This window comes from Arvicola amphibius, chromosome 6 (assembly GCF_903992535.2).
Source record: "Arvicola amphibius chromosome 6, mArvAmp1.2, whole genome shotgun sequence".
NCBI lineage: Eukaryota > Metazoa > Chordata > Mammalia > Rodentia > Cricetidae > Arvicola > Arvicola amphibius.
The window spans coordinates 51,590,993-51,609,395 of record NC_052052.2 but is presented as its reverse complement, the minus strand read 5'-3'; the positions used below and the strand labels follow the sequence as shown (position 1 = coordinate 51,609,395).

Below are 18,403 nucleotides of genomic sequence, written 5' to 3'. Positions count from 1 at the left end.
TAGAAAGAAGCCGGAATGTTCCTGACCAGGGGACACTAGGAAATGAAAGGCTGGACACACAGACACAAGTAAAGAAAAGTCAGGACTGGATGGGTTGTGCATGCTCTGATGGAGATGTACCAGCAGCATCTGGGCTGTGGGGTTGTAGGTTATTGTGTACAGATGTAGGAGGAGGCAGGGTTATTGTGTACAGTTGTAGGAGGAGGTGGGGTTATTGTGTACAGTTGTAGGAGGAGGCAGGATTATTGTGTACAGTTGTAGGAGGAGGTGGGGTTATTGTGTACAGTTGGAGGAGGAGGCAGGATTATTGTGTACAGTTGTAGGAGGAGGTGGGGTTATTGTGTACAGTTGGAGGAGGAGGCGGGGTTATTTTGTACAGTTGTAGGAGGAGGCGGGTTATTGTGTACAGTTGGAGGAGGAGGTGGGGTTATTGTGTACAGTTGGAGGGGGCGGGGTTATTGTGTACAGTTGTAGGAGGAGGCGGGGTTATTGTATACAGTTGGAGGAGGCGGGATTATTATGTGCAGTTGGAGGAGGAGGTGGGGTTATTGTGTACAGTTGGAGGAGGTGGGGTTATTGTGTACAGTTGGAGGAGGAGGCGGGGTTATTTTGTACAGTTGTAGGAGGAGGCGGGTTATTATGTACAGTTGTAGGAGGAGGCGGGGTTATTGTATACAGTTGGAGGAGGCGGGATTATTATGTACAGTTGGAGGAGGAGGTGGGGTTATTGTGTACAGTTGGAGGAGGTGGGGTTATTGTGTACAGTTGGAGGAGGTGGGGTTATTATATACAGTTGTAGGAGGAGGCGGGGTTATTGTATACAGTTGGAGGAGGCGGGATTATTGTATGCAGTTGTAGTGGGAGGCAGGGTTATTGTATATAGTTGTTGGAGGAGGCAGGATTATTGTATATAGTTGTAGGAGGAGGTGGGATTATTGTATACAGTTGGAGGAGGAGGCGGGGTTATTGTATACAGTTGTAGGAGGCGGGATTATTGTATACAATTGTAGTGGGAGGCAGGGTTATTGTATATAGTTATAGGAGGAGGCGGGGTTATTGTGTACAGTTGTAGGAGGAGGTGGGGTTATTGTATACAGTTGTAGGAGGAGGCGTGGCTGTAATAGCTGACTGAGGAGGTGGGGTTGGCTAATCTAGGTAAGGAGTCTCAATGGGTTGGGGAGTCTCAGGCTGTACACATCCAGGAAGAGGAAAGTGCAGCCAACATCTTTTTTATGGACCGAGGAAGGCTTTGGCATTCTCATGATTCTGAAGCATTGCCAGTCCTTGATATGGTCATACTCATCGATATGGTCATCCTCATGTCGCACAATAAACATTCGTTCAGGACTTCCTTTACCCCTCCCCCCCATAAACCGCTAAGAGAAAGCAGGGAGGATGGGGCTAACAGCTCAGAATTTATCTGTTTTATTTAAATTTTTGTTTTTATGGCTTAATGGCTTAAAGAAGGTGTCACTGCCGAGTGCATGAAGGAATGAATTAGAAAACTGGTACTCATGTCTGTATGAGCTCTCAAGGGAGGAAAGGCAGGGAGCCAGGAGGAGCCACCTGCTGAGACTCAGGGGAAGGCAGTGAGCATCATTACTCCTGCGTCTCCATTTTCTTCTTCACCTGCCACCGAGCCAAAGGGAGCGCACGCAGATGGGAAATCACTGGGATTAAGGGAGAAGCTATCAGTTTTAATGAAGTTGGTTGTTTTTTCTTCTTTTGTTCCTTTTTATTGGAATAAATATCCAGGAAGCAGTAACTGAACATCTGCTGGCTGACTTGTTTTAGAATCCCCAAGAGTGTTGTGGCCAAGGAACCATCGTTTTTATGAAGTTGAGTGTGTACACTGTTGCTCAGGTTAAAACTGGGCCACAGGAGCTCCTACTGCCTGCTTGGCCAGGGAGGCAGCTGTGCCGTGCCCGTGAAGTTAGTGTCTGCAGGCTGCGCCACTTGAAACTGGAGAGCGAGAGCCCTGGGAGACTTTGTGTGCCATGTGGCTCACCTTGTGAGCAGCCCCTGGGCCCAGAGATTCCTGGGGGCTCTCAGGTCAGGTTTCCTTGTAGCTCTCTAGGGGTCTGTCAGGAAAACAGATCATCTAACACACTCTTGATCCCGTGTCTCCTGGGTCTCCTCCCAATTCCCAGTCAGTTCACGATGGCTGTGGTATATCTGTTTTTTCTCAAAACCATTATGTCAAGCTCAGGGGCACGCAGGTGAGAAGTTCAAGCCTAGCTGCCCCAGTGAAGCATGGGAAATGCCTTCCGTTTCCAGACACTGGTTTCCTTGTCAGCGTAGTGTGGCATCGCCATCGTGATGGACTTTGCTGTTTAGCAGTGTGTGGACAGCATGTGAAACAAAAAGCTACTTGCCTTTGAGAGTCTTCCCTGCCCCAGAGCATGACAGAGACTTCCATATACTTTCCTCCAGTCATAGAGAAGAGTGGACCTCATGCTGCTGTGTGCACAGCTTGTCACGGGGTACCTGTGAGGCTGACTTGCTGCATGACTGACTAGAAAATGATACTTATTTTTGTTCCAAGGCTGCTTGTCTTGTGGATCCAGATTCCCAGAGTAAACATCCGTCTCTTCTGGCTCCATCTCGGTTTCCTTCTACCCCCTCATCGCCCTAACTTGGCTTAAGCCATTATGTAGTTCTGACTCCCATCCAGAAATGGGAATGCCATGTGTTAGATGTGCCCCTTCTTTGACCACCTTGCTCAGTGCCTATAAAACCTTTGACTAGATGCATAAATAATAAACGGCTCCCATTCAGGCGGTTCGATTCCCTTTTCTCTCCAATTGGAAGATGTTTCTCGGCTGCCCATGTGGGCCTCTCTGTCTTCACACAGTGTTTGCACTTGCTCACCACAGGCGGAGGACCATGATGGCTGGTGGAGACCAGGAGCCAGGTCACTACTATGTGGGCATCGATGTTGGAACAGGTAGCGTCCGTGCAGCTCTGGTGGACCAGCAAGGGATCCTGCTGGCTTTCGCAGAAGAGCCGATTAAGCAGTGGGAGCCCCAGGTCAACCACCATGAGCAATCCTCTGAGGATATCTGGGCAGCGTGTTGCCTTGTCACCAAGGTGAGAGCCAAACCACAGTGGTTCATGTGCATGCAGTGTTGTATGTGTGCACTTGGTGTTCATAGGATGTTAGGGTAACTTGAGGCCCGGAGCTGGATGATGTAGGCTTTGCCTTTCAGAAGCAAATGTTTCAGGTACTGGGAGTGACAAGACAGCTGGCATGGGCTGGGTGCACTGCCACAGCCAGTACATTGTATCTGGGAGCTGACTCTGAAGGGCAGGGGGATGGGGAAGACAGGAAAGAGAATGAGGGAGCCTGAGATGTAGATATGAGGAAGTGAGGGTCATAGGTGAATCACAGGGCGCCTCTGTCTGTCATATGCCAATGCATAGACGGACACTGTGGTTGAACCTTTGTGACTGCCTTACAGCTAGTACTACCCCTTTTATTTTTGTATCAGGGAGGAATGGGGAAAGAGAGCGCTAGCCAGCTTACCTGAGCTCAGGTAGTCGTTAGGAGTTAGTGATCTGCAGCTGCAGGGTGGGAACCTAACTAAACATCCAGCTCCTATTAACAGTGAGCTTTGGATCCTCTCGGAGGAACACACAAGAGGCACTGTGTACTGGACAGGAGAAACAACAGGGGTAAAGCCATGGAGGCAGGAAATCATGGCCTGCTCTCAGAGAGCCGGGCATCTTCTTATGAGCTCCACTCTTGCTCATCTGGAGTGGCCTGTGATAAGACTGGGTTTGCTGGTTGAAACAAGGAAGTGACGCTGACTGTGACTAGTTTGTATCTGAAGCCCGTGCTGTTCAAATGACTTTATATTTTGATGGTCATTAACAACAGACAGTCTTTTCTGTCTCCACACCTAGAGGAGAAAATGAAATCCTGAGTTCTGTTCCTTCTCCTTCTTTCTAGTTGAGGTCCTTAAATATTCATGAGGTGCTTGGTAATTTTCAGCTGGACAGTTCCCCATTTTTTTTTCTGTATTGATCTGTCTGGTTAAACTTTGATGAGCTCTGAGTAGCTGTTAGTGCCACCCGAGAAAACTGCAGAGGGTTGGGTTGGGCCACCCGAGCACCCTGCAGAAATCAAAGGGGTCATCATCTCTTCTGCCTGTTTAATTTTCCTCTTCTCTCCCTGCTCCCAGCCCCTGCCTCCATGAAAATCTTCTGCTCCTTGCCCTTGGGTCTCTTTTGTTCTTCCAACATTATTGCCATTAAGGAAATTGTCAAGAAGAAAATATAGTTCCCCAATGAAGAGCTCTCTTAAAACAGGTCTACTCCAGTGCAGCCTGGTTTAATGGCAGACTTTTAATCATCTCCCAGTGGTCGTCAGCCCTGATAGCCACAGAAGTGCAGGACATTAGTGTTCAACTGTGCCTCTCACGGCAGTACATCTGCAGAAAGCCCTTGGGCCTTAGGCTACGCCTCTCACGTGATGTATGGAGATGTGGCGGTGTGCCCGGGGTGTGGTGTGTCTGCTCAGAACCTCCTGGAAGCAGAAGCTTTAAGGAGGAGGCATTATTGACACATCACAAGTATGCATTCTGCAGTCGAACTGCCTAAGTGGGCGTCCCTGTTCTAGCATTGTTTAGCTTGTGATCTTGGACTAGCTACCCTTTCTTGCTCAGTTTCCTTCGCTATAAAAGAAGATTCATAAGGGCCCCCAGCTTGATGAGACCGTTGTGACGATGAAATGAATTAAAGCACGCCAGAGGTCCCAGCAGGGTCAGGGGTTAAGCAGCCATTGTTGCCTGCGTGGTGAGGAGAACAGAATGACAGGGCTAGGAGGATGGATTCCCGTGAGAAAATACTAGAAGTTCAAGCACAAGGGGATGCTTCCTCTTGGAAATTCTCACTCCTTCCCTCTGGTTAGGGCTCCCATGGAAGACTTTGAAAAACATCGGCCTAGGTCAGTAGTTCTCAACCTTCCTAATGCTGTGACCCTGTAATAAAGTTCCTCATGCTGTGGTGACGCCAACCATAAAATTATTTAGCTGCTACTTCGTAACTGTGATTTTGTTACTGTTTTGAATTGTAATGGAATTCTCTGATGTGCAGGATAGCTGATATTCGATCCATAAAAGAGTCATGGTCCACAGGTTGAGAACCACTGCCCTCGGTCAAGGCCTGGTGATCCTGGTGACCCCTTTCCCCTGGCTTGTCTATGCTTTCTCCCTGGCTCCAGGAAGCAGAGACTTTGGGAGCAGTTGTGAATGTCCCTTTCCTTGTTTGGTTTTCCACATCCTCTGAGATTAATTTTTTTCCTTTAGTCGAGGTAATAACCATAAAAGTAACAGTAATAATGACAAGTCAGTGATGATGATGCCAGCTTGCATCCCTTGGTTACTTATCATGCTCTAGATGCTGTGCTCAGTACTGTGTGCCCATCACTTCATTTTTTCCTTATAACTGTAATTAGTTTTTCTTCTCTTGCAGATACAAAAAGAGGGCTTTGAAGTAGTTCAGAAACAGCAAGGGGTCTTGAGGTGACTCAGAGGAAGGCTTTGAGGACCTTGCTCCTCCCTTTCGCCAGCCTCAGCCCCTCCCTGTGACTCCTGCTTGGGGTCAGAGGTGTTTTAGGTTGCTGCTGTGTAGGGCCCAGAGCTCACCTTGTTGGCTAGTGTAAGCACTGCACGGCAGTGCCTTTACCTGGCATGGGAAAAAGTGGGGCCCTTAAAAGTGGCATGCCTTTGTTGGGTCAGTATCCAGCACACCTAAAACATGCTTTAGAAACATGGAAGTCCTTGGAGACACATACAATCCCTGATCTTAAAGTGTACTTTTTGGATCCGCAAATCTGTATCATTCCAAGGAGATAGAAACATCACAAGTGTTTAGATTACTGAGTTTCCACTGGGGAAAAGAAGATAAGCTGAAAGAATCATGTAGCTAATGCCCATTGTTGAATGTTCTTCTTTTTTGAAATTTATATTTATATTTGTGTATGTACATTTATGTCTGTGATGTGCACGTTAATATGTGGTGACAGAGGTTTTCCTGCCTGATCCCGCAGCCATTCAGTCCCAAAGAAACACACAGAGACCTACATTAATTATAAACTGGTTGGCCTATTAGTTCAGGCTTCTTATTAACTAACTCTTACATATTAACCCATAATTCTTGTCTGCGTAGCCACGTACCTTTCATCAGTGAGGCATTCTCATCTTGCTTCCTCTGTGTCTGGGTGATGACTGCAGACTGAGCCTTTCCTCTTCCCAGAATTCTCCTATTCTGGTCACCCCGCCTATACTTCCTGCCTGACTACTGGCCAATCAGCATTTTATTAAACCAATACAGATGACAAATCCTTACAGGGTACAAGACCATTGTCCCACAGCACATAAGATGCACATTTGTGTGCAGGTGTGCATATGTGTGTATGTATATACAGGTATGCATGGGTATTTGTAGGTGTGTGTAAAAGCTGGAAGACAGTCTGAAATGTCATTCATAAGGAGCCATTCACCTTGCTTTTTGAAACAAGAGTCTCTCCCTGGGACCTGAGCTCACCTAGTAAACTATGTTGTCTGGCCATTGAGCCCTAATGGTCCTCTTGTCTCAACCTCTCAGCACTAGGATTGAAAGCAACAAGTCAGTGTTTTTACATGGGTACTAGGGGTGAAACTCAGGTTCTCATGCTTGAGGGGCAAGTATTTTACCAACTGAACCATTTCCTTAGTCAAAGATACTGTTATTTTGTTTAAAAATACTTATGGAGTACCAATTGTATGCTGTACTCCTTGTTGAGCACTGAAACATATATAGAAAAACATCACAAGTTCTCTGCCCCTAAAGGTGAAATATCTTATCTGCATGGGAATAAAAGCCCACAACATATGAAGCTGATGAAGTAGTTTTGTTCCTAGGTTGGTGCTCGCTGTATGGACAATGAAGAAAAGGGCATGTAGGGTTGAGTAGTCACTTTAACGTCTTATATTCATAGAATCGTTATAGTTTGCAAGATGCCTCCATATGAATTCAATTATGCTTGCAGTGTAAATAGGGACAGATTTATTTTTTCCATTCGACGGGGAAAAATAAACTGGGGTCTAGATAGCTCAATGGCATTTCCAGGATTCCTAGGTAGTGATCGCCCAGGCTCACATGGGATCAGTGTGTGTATTCTCTACTCCCAGCATGTACTGACCACATCATTTTCAGAACTAAATACATGTCTTAGCATCTGGACTACTCTGACCTAGTCCCTTATAGCTAGAGTGATGGTTTCTGTGTTTAAACCGATTGTTACTCTTTTGTTCCCAACTGTCAGAAGCACCATAGTTTTCTCTGGGTCATTCTTGATGTGCTCTTGGCTCTCTGTTCCAGTCCTCATGACCTGTCCTGTGTTCAGAGAACCACTCTGCCTAGAGCATCTTCTTGCCTTTGACTATGTCAGGATCAGGGTTTTTCAGAGGAACAAAGGAAGATGAGGTGAGAGGCTGGGGGAAGGAAGATCTCATGGGACATTGTGGCAATGAAAGAGACAGATGGGCTTTCAGAACTTCAGCTAGTAGAAGGCAGCTAGTAGAACATTTGGACCACTGATATAAGTGGAAGTTTCGGGCTTCCATTCATTGCTTATCACCAAGGCATATCACTGTATTCCCTTACACTATGTCAAATTCAGGAATAGATTTTTTTAATTTTTTTCCTTCCACTGGTCACTGCAGGAGGTGTTAGAGAAGTCTGTCTTGGGGCCTTTTATGTAGCATGCCCCATATAAGTTGTATTCCTTTCATTGCCATTCCTGGATCAGGGCCTCCCTCTTGGCCGCATCCCTGCTATGAACACTGCCAAGATTTAAACAAGGTCAGTTGCTTATTCTTGAAAGTCTTTTCTCAAGACTCCCCCTTTTGAAAACCATCATCCCTTCCTCTGGCACTTATGTTCCTTTTGACCAATCAGCTTGACTAATCAGTGGGTATATTATACCCTATACTCTATCATTTATTTGACTCGCTGACTACCTATGCCTGCGGTTCTGAACCTGTAGCTCATAACCCCTTGGGGGTTGAACAACCCTTTTATAAGGGTCACCTAAGATCATCAGGAAACACAGATATTTACATATGATTCAAAACAATAGCGAAATTACAGTTATGAGGTAGCAATGAAAATAATTTGATGATTGGAGTCACCACAACTCGAGGGACTGTATTAAAGGATTGCAGCATTACAAAGGTTGGGAAACACTGACGTTTGCTAAAATGTCATCTCCTAAAGAACAAGGATTAAAGGAAAAATATTTTGTTGTCCCTTGTTTTCCAAATATCTATATATACACAGCCTGACTTAGAGGGACTTGATTATGCTTTCTAAGGACCAACTGAGTGAATGTGCAGGCTATGCAGGTAATGGGATGATGGGACCCCAGGGCATCTGATATTGCATAACTTTATGCATGCTTGTGCAACTGACAAAGACATTCAAGTGCATGTTTGAGAGAGTGCAGTACCAGCCCCTTGGACCTCTGCTATGAACTGGATTCTGTCCATGGAGCCCCAAGGCTTTTGGCCCCTGCTCTCAACAGAGCTGAATATAAAGCTAGATCTGCACACTCTCAGTTCTCAGCGTGTGTGTTGTGGGGGTTCTTGGGAATGCCATAGCTACACCCAATATGGCAGAGCTTGCTGATTTAAACCACATGCAGCATTGAAGCCATTCCCACAGTAAGAACAAAGGGTGCTCAGTCCCATCCCACAAGCTTTTGTTTGCTGCTCTAGAGCTGCGAGTTGACAGTAGTTAGACATGGATCAGTTTCCCAAATGAGGCTTCAGCAAACTCCATGCCTGGAAATTCTTTAGAGGAGTGATGTGATTTGTCTCTCGCAAGGGAAATCTCTTTCTGCCAGATTTCTGGAGTGAGTTTACTACGCTTTCTTTCCCCACTAACAAGACCATAAATAAGAGTTCATGGCTGAGTCCCAGAGGCCTTGTGGTTCTGTGACCCTGAAAGCCACTCTCTGGGATTGGCTAGGAGGGGAAGGTGGTGAAGGGGGTGTGGAGATGTATCCTTGTAAGGCTAGCTATCTAAGCCTGACTTAATGTCTAACACCATTATTTTATCAATTCCTGTGAGTGGCCCCTTGAAGAAGTGAAGACATATAGATTGTACCACTGAAGAACTGTGATTTGAACTCAGCACTCTAGGCCTTGGGGGATTCATAAAATAACTTGAGAAGCCATTACCTTTGGTCTTAGTAGAAAGTTACACTCATAAATCCTCACAAAGATTTGCCTGCAGATTGCTGTTGGCTTCTCTTTGCCTATCATTTGTATTTGTGTTCGTAGCAGAGAACATACTATACGTGGAGTATAAAACACCTTAAATAGACATAAATAGTGTGGCATTGGGTATATGATAAGTTCTCTGCCTTTGTATGGAGGGGCTCCGATTCCGTAGCACTGTAAGCCCCCAAAGCCTGCAATCTTCCCCTCTATGGTTCCCTTATTTCTGGAAAACCAAGACTCAGAAAGACCGAGTGCAAACGTGGTAGAGTTGAAACCAAGAGGTAGCTGGCTTTCGGATACCATGTCCCATGCTCCCTGCTCTGTGCTTTCATTGGGTCACCCATATCTTCTCAAACATCCTCTTTGACTAACTGTAGGCTCTGGGACACGGGTGAACCTATTGATGTGCACTCTGGGGACAGGGACAGAGACCAACAGAGCCACCCAACAAAGAGATTTTAGGATCAGTGACTGGCTTGTCACTGATGGATGTCCCATGTAACCACAAATGCATAATATATTAAGCTTTTCTTTTAGTGTACTTTGTTAGGATTAAATCCCAAGACACTAAATAATGCACTTGGCATAGTAGATGTTTCATATATGGCAACATTTGAGTATATGTTGCTAATATTACTTAAAAATAGAATACTGCCTTTCTTGAAAATCTGTAATAATTCTGTATAGCTCTTTTGTGGTGGATATTAAATACTAAGAAATGGGATCCTAGATTGCAAGTCTAATAGTTGCAACAGGGCAAAGTTCTCCATTTTAAGACAAATTTAAAACTCCAAGTTAAGGGAGGCTGAGGGGATGGCTTAGTGCTCGTTGTACAACAATGGAGATCTGAATTCAGATCTCGAGAAACACACAGAAAGGGTGGATGGGGGTATATGCCTGAAACTTCAGCCTTGGGTATTGGGGAAAGGGACGGGGCATTTCAATGTCTCTCTGGACATCCAGCCCAGACAAAATGATAAACCCCAGGTTCAGTGAGAGACAGTCAACCAATAAGGTAGACAGTACTAATGGGAGAAGATCCTCTACACACTCAAGCACGCATGGATGCATCTGCACACACACGTACACCACAAACACATTATTTCATTCATTAGAAGTCCAAGCCCAAAGTCTTATCTGTGGCTCAAGGAAAACTCAGCTAAGCACATCAATGAAACAAGCTAAAAGCAAAACAAATTCTATTACTTCTAAGATACAATGGTGTGGCAGATGCAAGGCAAGCATTCTAATTCCTAAAAGGAGAAATAGAAGAGTAACGGACTCAAAGCAAGCAAGTCCCAAGCCCAGAAGTATAGATGTTAAGTCTGAAAGATATTCAAACCTAATGTCATCAGGAATGGGCCCCTAAGTCTCAGGAAATCTCGTTCTTAATAAGTTGACTGGTCATAAGCCATTGTTGGTTCTGCCTTCCTTCAACCTTGCTGCAACCCCTGTCCAGGGCTCCATTAGGCATTTTCTGAGAGGATATTGAAACTGTAGAAAACTTCTGCCCAGTTCCCAGGATGTTTTTGAAATATTAGTATATTTTTTGTGCAGCAGAATCAGCACCATACAGTGTTATGGAATATTATTTTAATTGGCCAAAAATGTGTTGCATGTGTTTATGCCAAGGAATCTCACTTTAACTGTGTAAAGTTGTGTTACATTTGTTCCTGCTGCCTTTGCTAATGATGTAAAGATGTGTTTCATTTGCTTATGCTGCATTTGTTTAGTTGTGTAAAGATGTATTGCTTTAGGTACCTTACCTGCCTAAGGTACCTGATTGGTCTAATAAAAACCTGAATGGCCAATAGCTAGGCAGGAGAGGGATAGATGGGGATGGTGGACAGAGAGAATAAGTAGAAGGGGAAAAGAGAGGGACATGCCTGGGGCCAGAAACCAGGCAGCCACTATTGAGACATGAGAAACAGGAAAGCAGGAAATACAGAAGGAAAGAAAGGTAAAAGGCTCCTAGGCAAAATGTAGATAAAGAGAAACAGATTAAAAATAAGAGCAAAGCTAAGGCTGATTTTGGAGCTGCTTATGGCCCAAAAGTAAAAGCCTGGTACAGTATAGTCACCCACAAGGCCACTAACCTAAGCCTGTTTGAACTATGGCTGCAATTGCCATGGGGCACTTTGTTGGATAAAAGAGGGAATGGGATCCTGAGGTAGCTATGAGCACTGAGCCCAAGGAGAGTGCTCAGGGCATGATCCCTGAAATACAGTTGGCATCTGTGTCTTTGAGCTTGTTGCAGGAGTGTTGTTAGCTCTGAGGTTGTTGAAATGCCCTCCGGGTTTCTGCAATTATATTGACGATCTGCCAGTCTCTTTAGCAGGTCACTCACATGACTGTCAGTTTTTTCATTATTTTCTACCTAATTAAGGTACAAATTTTTGTAAAGATGGCCAACATCACTAATCATTAGGGAGAATACACATGAAAATCACAATAAGCTTCTTCCAGAGTGGTCATATTTTGCATTTTTGCCTGCAATTCTTAAAAGCTCTACTTTCCTCATGTTTCTTTAATATATAGGATTTGTACATTAATTTGAAGAGATTTCCATCTTAACAATGTCAAATTTTCTGAGCATGGCATCCTTCTTTATATGTACCCTTTGTGTATATACATATATATATATATATATATATATATATATATATATATATATATATATATAGTAGTGTTCTATTGTCTCAGGGTATAGACCTTGAATTTCTTTTTACGCAGAGACTATTTTGCATTATTTGACAATGCCATATATGTATTTATATATGTGTATGTGTGCCTTAGTTAGGGTTTTCTATTGCTGTGAAGTCATACCATGACCATGCCAACTCTTATAATGAAAACATTTAATTAGGGTAGCTTGCTTAGAGTTTCAGAGGTTTAACAATTATCTTCATGATGGGGAACATGGTGGAGTGCAGGCAGATGTGGTGCTGGAGATAAGAGTTCTACATCTTGCAGGCAACAGGAAGTCAACTGACTCACATTGAGGGAAGCTTGAGCAAAAGAGACCTCAAAGTCCCCCCCCCCCAACAGTGACACATATCCTCCAACAAGGCCACAGTGACACATATCCTCCAACAAGGCCACACCTCCTAATAGTGCCATTCCCTTTGGGGCCATTGTTTTTCCAACTACCATATTCCACTCCCTGGCCCCAAAGACTTATAGACATATTATAATGAAAACAAAATGTGTTCAGTCCAACTTCAAAAGTCTCTATAGTCTCTAAAAGTCTCAAACTTGTTTCATTGTCCAAGGTCTTTTCTGAGATGCATGACAATCTCTTAACTGTAACTCTTCTGTAAAATTAATAATAATAAAAAAGCAGATCATATACTTCCAGCATATCATGGCACAGGACATTCATTATCATTCTAAAAGTTAGGGAAGGGAGCATAGAGAGAAAATGCTGGACCAAAGCAAGACCAAAAACCAGCTGGGCAAACTCCAAACTTTTCATTTCCATGTCTGATATCAAAATGCTCTTCAGATCTCAAACTCCATTCAGGTTTGACTGCAACATACTCCTTTCTCTTCTTCTGGTTCTACCCCCTGTTAGCAGTTATCTTTGGCAGGGGTCCTATAGCTCTAACATTTTGGGTTCTCCAAGGCAATCCAGGCTTCACCTTCACAGCTCCATTCAGGGATGCCCCTAACACATGACTGGCATCAGCAGCTTTTTTGGGGTATGGAGGCAAATTCTATAACCATTTCTTCTATCCTTAACTCTAAAGCCAGAATCATGTGGTCATAGCTGCCAAGTTCTGCTGCTTAGTGAGGCTGGAATATGGCCCCATTGCTCAATTAAATCTTCATCAGCTTTCTGCCTTTCCCTGCCTATGCTTAGCTGTCCTGAAACTTGCTCTGTAGACCAGGCTTGCCTCAAACTTAGAGATCTACCACCCTCTGCCTTCCTAGTGCTGGCATTAAAAGCATGCACCACCACACCCAGCTCTAAACTTTTCTTTAGTTTTTTTCCTACAAGTTTGAAACTTAGTTGGGTGGGATCTTGCCCTGAGCCCACCACTTCCTTTATTTAGGCTACCACTTCCTTTATTCTATTTCTTAATCCTTTTATCTCCTTGAACGTAGGATGTAGCTCCATTCCAATTCCTGGTGCTCCTTTCCTCCTCAAAGTATACTTTTTGTAACTTACCGTGCTCAGCTTGCTCCTTTTCATTATAAATCATTGAATTATTTTCTTAATTTTATATTTTGATATGTTAGTTGCTACTGTATAGAAATACTATTGTTTTTTATTTGTTAACCTTTAATCTTGTGGTTTTATTACATTTACTTATTAGTTCTAGTAACTAGAGTTACCACTAATATCCACATAACAGAGTCTATCCTAGGTTGTTTTGAGCTTTCTTCTGCCAACAAAATCAATCAGAAATTCTTCACAGGCAGAATGTTTGGACAAAGGCAAAAGGCAAAAAGGCAGCCACTTTCTTCACCAAAATATCACAGAATGTCCTCTAGGCAACATACTAAAATTCTCCTCTGCAACCTCCTGAGTGAGCCCCCGACAGTACAGATAACCCTTAGTACCTCTGTCTTCCATGCTCCTACTAGCATGGCCCATTAAGCAGTGCTTCAAGTACTCCACTACTTTTATAAACCAACACATGGTCTGGCCTATCACAACAATACCTCAGTTTCTGGTACCTACTTCTTTCTTAATTAGGGTTTTCTATTTATGTGAAGAGGCACCATAATTGTGGCAGCCCGTATAAAGAAATCATTTAATTGGGGTGCTTGCTTAGTGTTTCAGAGGTTCAGTCCATTGTCGTCATGATGGCGAGCATGGCATTGTGCAGGCAGATGTGGTACGGGAGCTGAGAGGGCTACATCTTGCAGGCAACCGTAAGTCAACTGACTGTCACACTGAGAGAAGCTTGAGCAAAAGAAACATCAAAGCCTGCACCCGCAGTGATCCACTTCCTCTAAGGCAACTCCTCCTAATATTGACACTCCCTTTGGGGGCCATTTTCTTTTAAACAACCACACAATGTGTCTTGATCATATTCAACCCAATACCTCCGTTCCACTCCATCTAAACCACCAAATATTTCCTCCTTCCGTCTTTATTATTCCTTCCTTCTCCTCTTCCACTTTGTCGTAATAAACTGAGTCCAGTTAGTACTGTACACATGAAAATGGGTGTGGAGCCACTTCGCAGATCTGAGAATGAGCAACCTACCAGCATCCACCTCCTGAAAAATGACTCTTCCTCTTCTAGCAGAAACCAATTATCAGTGCCTCAAAGATGGGTGGGGTGTCATGAGCATATTGATGGGCTCTAACTTGTACAGGAACCACAACTGCTATGACCTCTTTAGTATAATAGCCATGTCATATCCAAGGACATCAGTCCACAGCACTCACCCTCGTCTTACATTCTTTCTGCTCCTTCTTCTGAGATGCTTTGAGTCTTGTGGGAATTTGAAATAAATCAGACCTTCAATCTTGATCTTGAATATTAATTGAATTATTTTCTTAATTTTATTTTTGATATGTTAGTTGCTACTGTATAGAAGTACTATTGGTTTTTATTTGTTAACCTTTAATCTTGTGGTCTTATTAGATTTACTTATTAGTTCTAGTAGCTTTTTAAAGATTTTATTTTTAAATGCTGTGTGTGTTGTGTGTGTGTGTGTGTGTGTGTGTGTGTATGTGTGTGTTTGTGTTATTTGCATGTGTACATATGCTGTTCGAAGCCAGAGGCATCAAATCTCCCTGAAACTAGAGTTACAAGCACTTGTGAGTCACACCAATTCAGATGTTCAGAACTAAACTCATGTCCACTACAAGAACAGAAATTGTGCCCCAGCAGTAATTTTTCTTAATTTCTTTTTTTCTTTTTTAGCATTTTCAACATGTGAAGTTGTATCATTGGCAAAGAAATAAAGAAATACTTTTAGATTTCTTTTTTCTAATTTGCATTCCTTTAGTTTATTTTTCTTCCCTTAGTTCCCTGGCCTTGAATGCCGTACAGGTTGGTAGAAATCCGAATGGAAATGTCCTTACTTTGCCTCTATTGGGGGCAATAATGAATTTTACTATTAGTTATGAAGTTAGCTCTGAGGTTTTTTGATGCTTTCTTCTTATTTATATAGATTCCATTCTGCTTTTAGGTTTTCATTAGTTTATTGGTTTGTTTGTTTGTTTTGAAAGATAGTTTTGGAGTATTTTGAGGTTATAATTTTATGTTTTTGCTGTATTCTTTTAACACATGTTGTAGGCTGAGGCTGTTTGTACATTTCCTAGCCACCCAGACCTGAAATAATCACACAGAAACTATATTAATTACAACACTGCTTGACCAATAGCTTAGGCTTCTTATTAACCAACTCTTACATCTTAAATTAATCCATTCCTATTATTTTATATTTTACCATGAGGCTCGTGGTTTACTGGTAAGGTTCTGGAGCATCTGTCTCCTTTGGCAGCTACATGGTGTCTCTCTGACTCATCTACTTCCTCTATATATCTCTTCCAGCCTGGGCTATATTCCGCTCTGCCATAGGCCATACCAGCTTCTTTAGTAACAAATGGTAATAAAACATATTCACAGCATGCAGAGGGGAATCCCACATCAATATGTGTTACATTAATTAATGATTATTAAACAACCTTTACAAATTCTGGCATAATTGCACATGGACATCAATTTTATGTGCTGTAAGATTTGGTTTGCTAGTATTTTGCTCACTATTTTTATACCATGTTTGTGACAAAAACTCTTCTGTAGTCCCTTTTTAATATCTTTCTAACTGACTGTTAACCCAGTTCTAACCAGGTAGGATTTGGTGGACCTGCTCTCCTCTTTGTTCCAAATGTCTGACATTGGTAAAGGTTCCTCCTTGAGGGTTCTATAAATTTCCCCAAAGAAGCTGCTTAGCCTGGAGTTAAATTTTAATTTTTTTATCTTTTAAGCATCAATTTCATTTTTCAAAAAATATGCTTCCCAATTTATTATGTAACTTTGATCAATTTCCATAGCCTTCAAATAGTTGTGATTGATGATTTTATCCAGTACTATATTTTATTTTCCTAGGAAGATTTGCTGACCCTGTCATAGCACTATGCCCAGAAATTTATTCTTTGTGTCTTTTTTCTTTCTGTATTCTATTGTATAAATACAGCATAATTTATTTGACAAAATATAATGGGATTTTAAATATATTGTTAGCAAGTAGCCATATTATATATGACTTTATTTACTTAAGGTCATAATAATTTTCTAAGATATGTTCCCCAAAGTGATATTTTTTTTTTTTTGGTTTTTTCGAGACAGGGTTTCACTGTAGTTTTAGAGCCTGTCCTGGAACTAGCTCTTGTAGACCAGGCTGGCCTCGAACTCGCAGAGATCCGCCTGCCTCTGCCTCCCAAGTGCTGGGATTAAAGGCGTGCGCCACCACCACCCGGCTCCCAAAGTGATATTGTTGGGCTATTAGTTATAAGTATATGTTAATAGGTACTGTCAAATTAATTTACAAATTTGTACCCAGTAATTTCTTTGTTATAGTAATGTTCAAGAAGGGTTACTTCTAAGTTTCTTTTAAAATTTTTATTGGTATATATTAATTATGGACAACAATGGGTTTAATTGTGATATTTTTGTACATGTATGTAATGGTCATGCCACTCCATCCCACCTCCGTGGACCCCCTTCCTCTCTCCAATGAGCCCTTCTCCTGTCCTGTGTTCCTCTGTTCCCTTTTTTCCTCTGCCTCCTTTGTTTTTGACAAATGATTTTAATTAACCATTATCTGTTCATAGCTGCTTTAAGAGGGGTGGAGCCACTGCTATATACAACTAACCTTTAACATTTTCACAAATGTAAGACACAAAAATTGCTATTTTATTTGCATTGATTAATCGTAGTACAACTGGAAAACTTCATATACTTTGACCTTTGCTTTATATTATTTTCAATCAGATTGCTTATCTTTCCCTTATTCATTTATAGGTTCTTTTAGTATTTTAGTGATATTAAATTTTCTTTAGAAAGTCAAAGATTGTTTTAAAATCTCAGACATTTTTGTGACATCATGGATCAAAGGTTTTTGGTTTGCTTCATGATAAAACTCCCGTTTTGGTTTTCTAGAATTGGGAATTGAATTCAGGCTCTTGTGCATTTGATGCAGGGACTCTGCCACGAGCTACATCTTGAACCCAGCTATCACATTTTCTACAAATGAAGTTCTAAAATGTTATTGTATGTGTATGGGTGTTTTTCCTGAATGTACCAGATACATCCCTGGGGCCTGCAGAGGTCAGAAGAGCGAATCAGATCCCTTGGGACTGGAGTTACAGATGATTGTGAGCTACCATGTGGGTGCTGGGAACTGAACGCAGTGAGCAGCAAGTGCTCTTAACCCTTGAGCCATTTCTCTAGGCAACAACGATGCTTTCCGGGATGGGAACCTGGGAAGTTGGGCTTCTTTCAGGAGTAGTTTCATGGTCAGCATATTTCATTTAGGATGACAGCTGTGGGATTCCACTGCTAGAAGCCCCACTCTGACCTTTGGACACACAGTAGATAATTATTTTAAATTAAATAGTGATACTAAACATTTTTATGACACGTTTTTAGCTAATTTAAAATTTTTGCTTTCATTTCCTTCAAGTAGTAACTTGTTTTCAAGGTTTTAAGAGCCCAGATGGTAATTTGTGTTTTGTTTGCTTGCTTTTAAAACAGAAAATTGTGCAAGGGGTTGATGTACACCGAATCCGAGGACTTGGGTTTGATGCCACGTGTTCTTTGGTTGTCTTGGATAAACAGTTTCATCCTTTACCAGTAAACCATGAAGGTAGGACTGCTCTTGGACTTTAAAGTTCAAGAATCCTACATTTCTAGGAGCCCATACTGTCTGATCTGTGTATATATCTTTGTAACATCTTTTCACAGGCTACTATTCATGAGGTTTATCTCCCCAAATGGATATGTGGTTGGCTTGAGATGGAACTTTGTATTTGTTTCGACAAGGAAATATTTCAACAGAAGTCATCTAAGGGGGAAAAGGTTTACTCTAGCTTACGGCTATGTGTTACTTGGAAGTAGGGAAGTCATGACCTCTGGAGCTTGAAACAGCTGATCACTTTATATCTGC

General features: G+C 42.4%; 1 protein-coding gene across 6 annotated transcripts in view; it reads left to right on the top strand.

Annotated features, from left to right (window-relative positions):
* Positions 1 to 18,403, top strand: part of Fggy (FGGY carbohydrate kinase domain containing) — a 368,123-nt gene that overhangs the window by 15,673 nt on the left and 334,047 nt on the right. For all 6 annotated transcript variants that reach the window (XM_038332750.1, XM_038332754.1, XM_038332751.1 and 3 more), the window contains exons 2-3: positions 2,877 to 3,090; positions 17,992 to 18,103. In XM_038332750.1, the coding sequence (XP_038188678.1) occupies positions 2,887 to 3,090; positions 17,992 to 18,103 (316 nt within the window). In that variant the 5' untranslated portion in view covers positions 2,877 to 2,886. The remainder of the gene's footprint in view (positions 1 to 2,876; positions 3,091 to 17,991; positions 18,104 to 18,403) is intronic.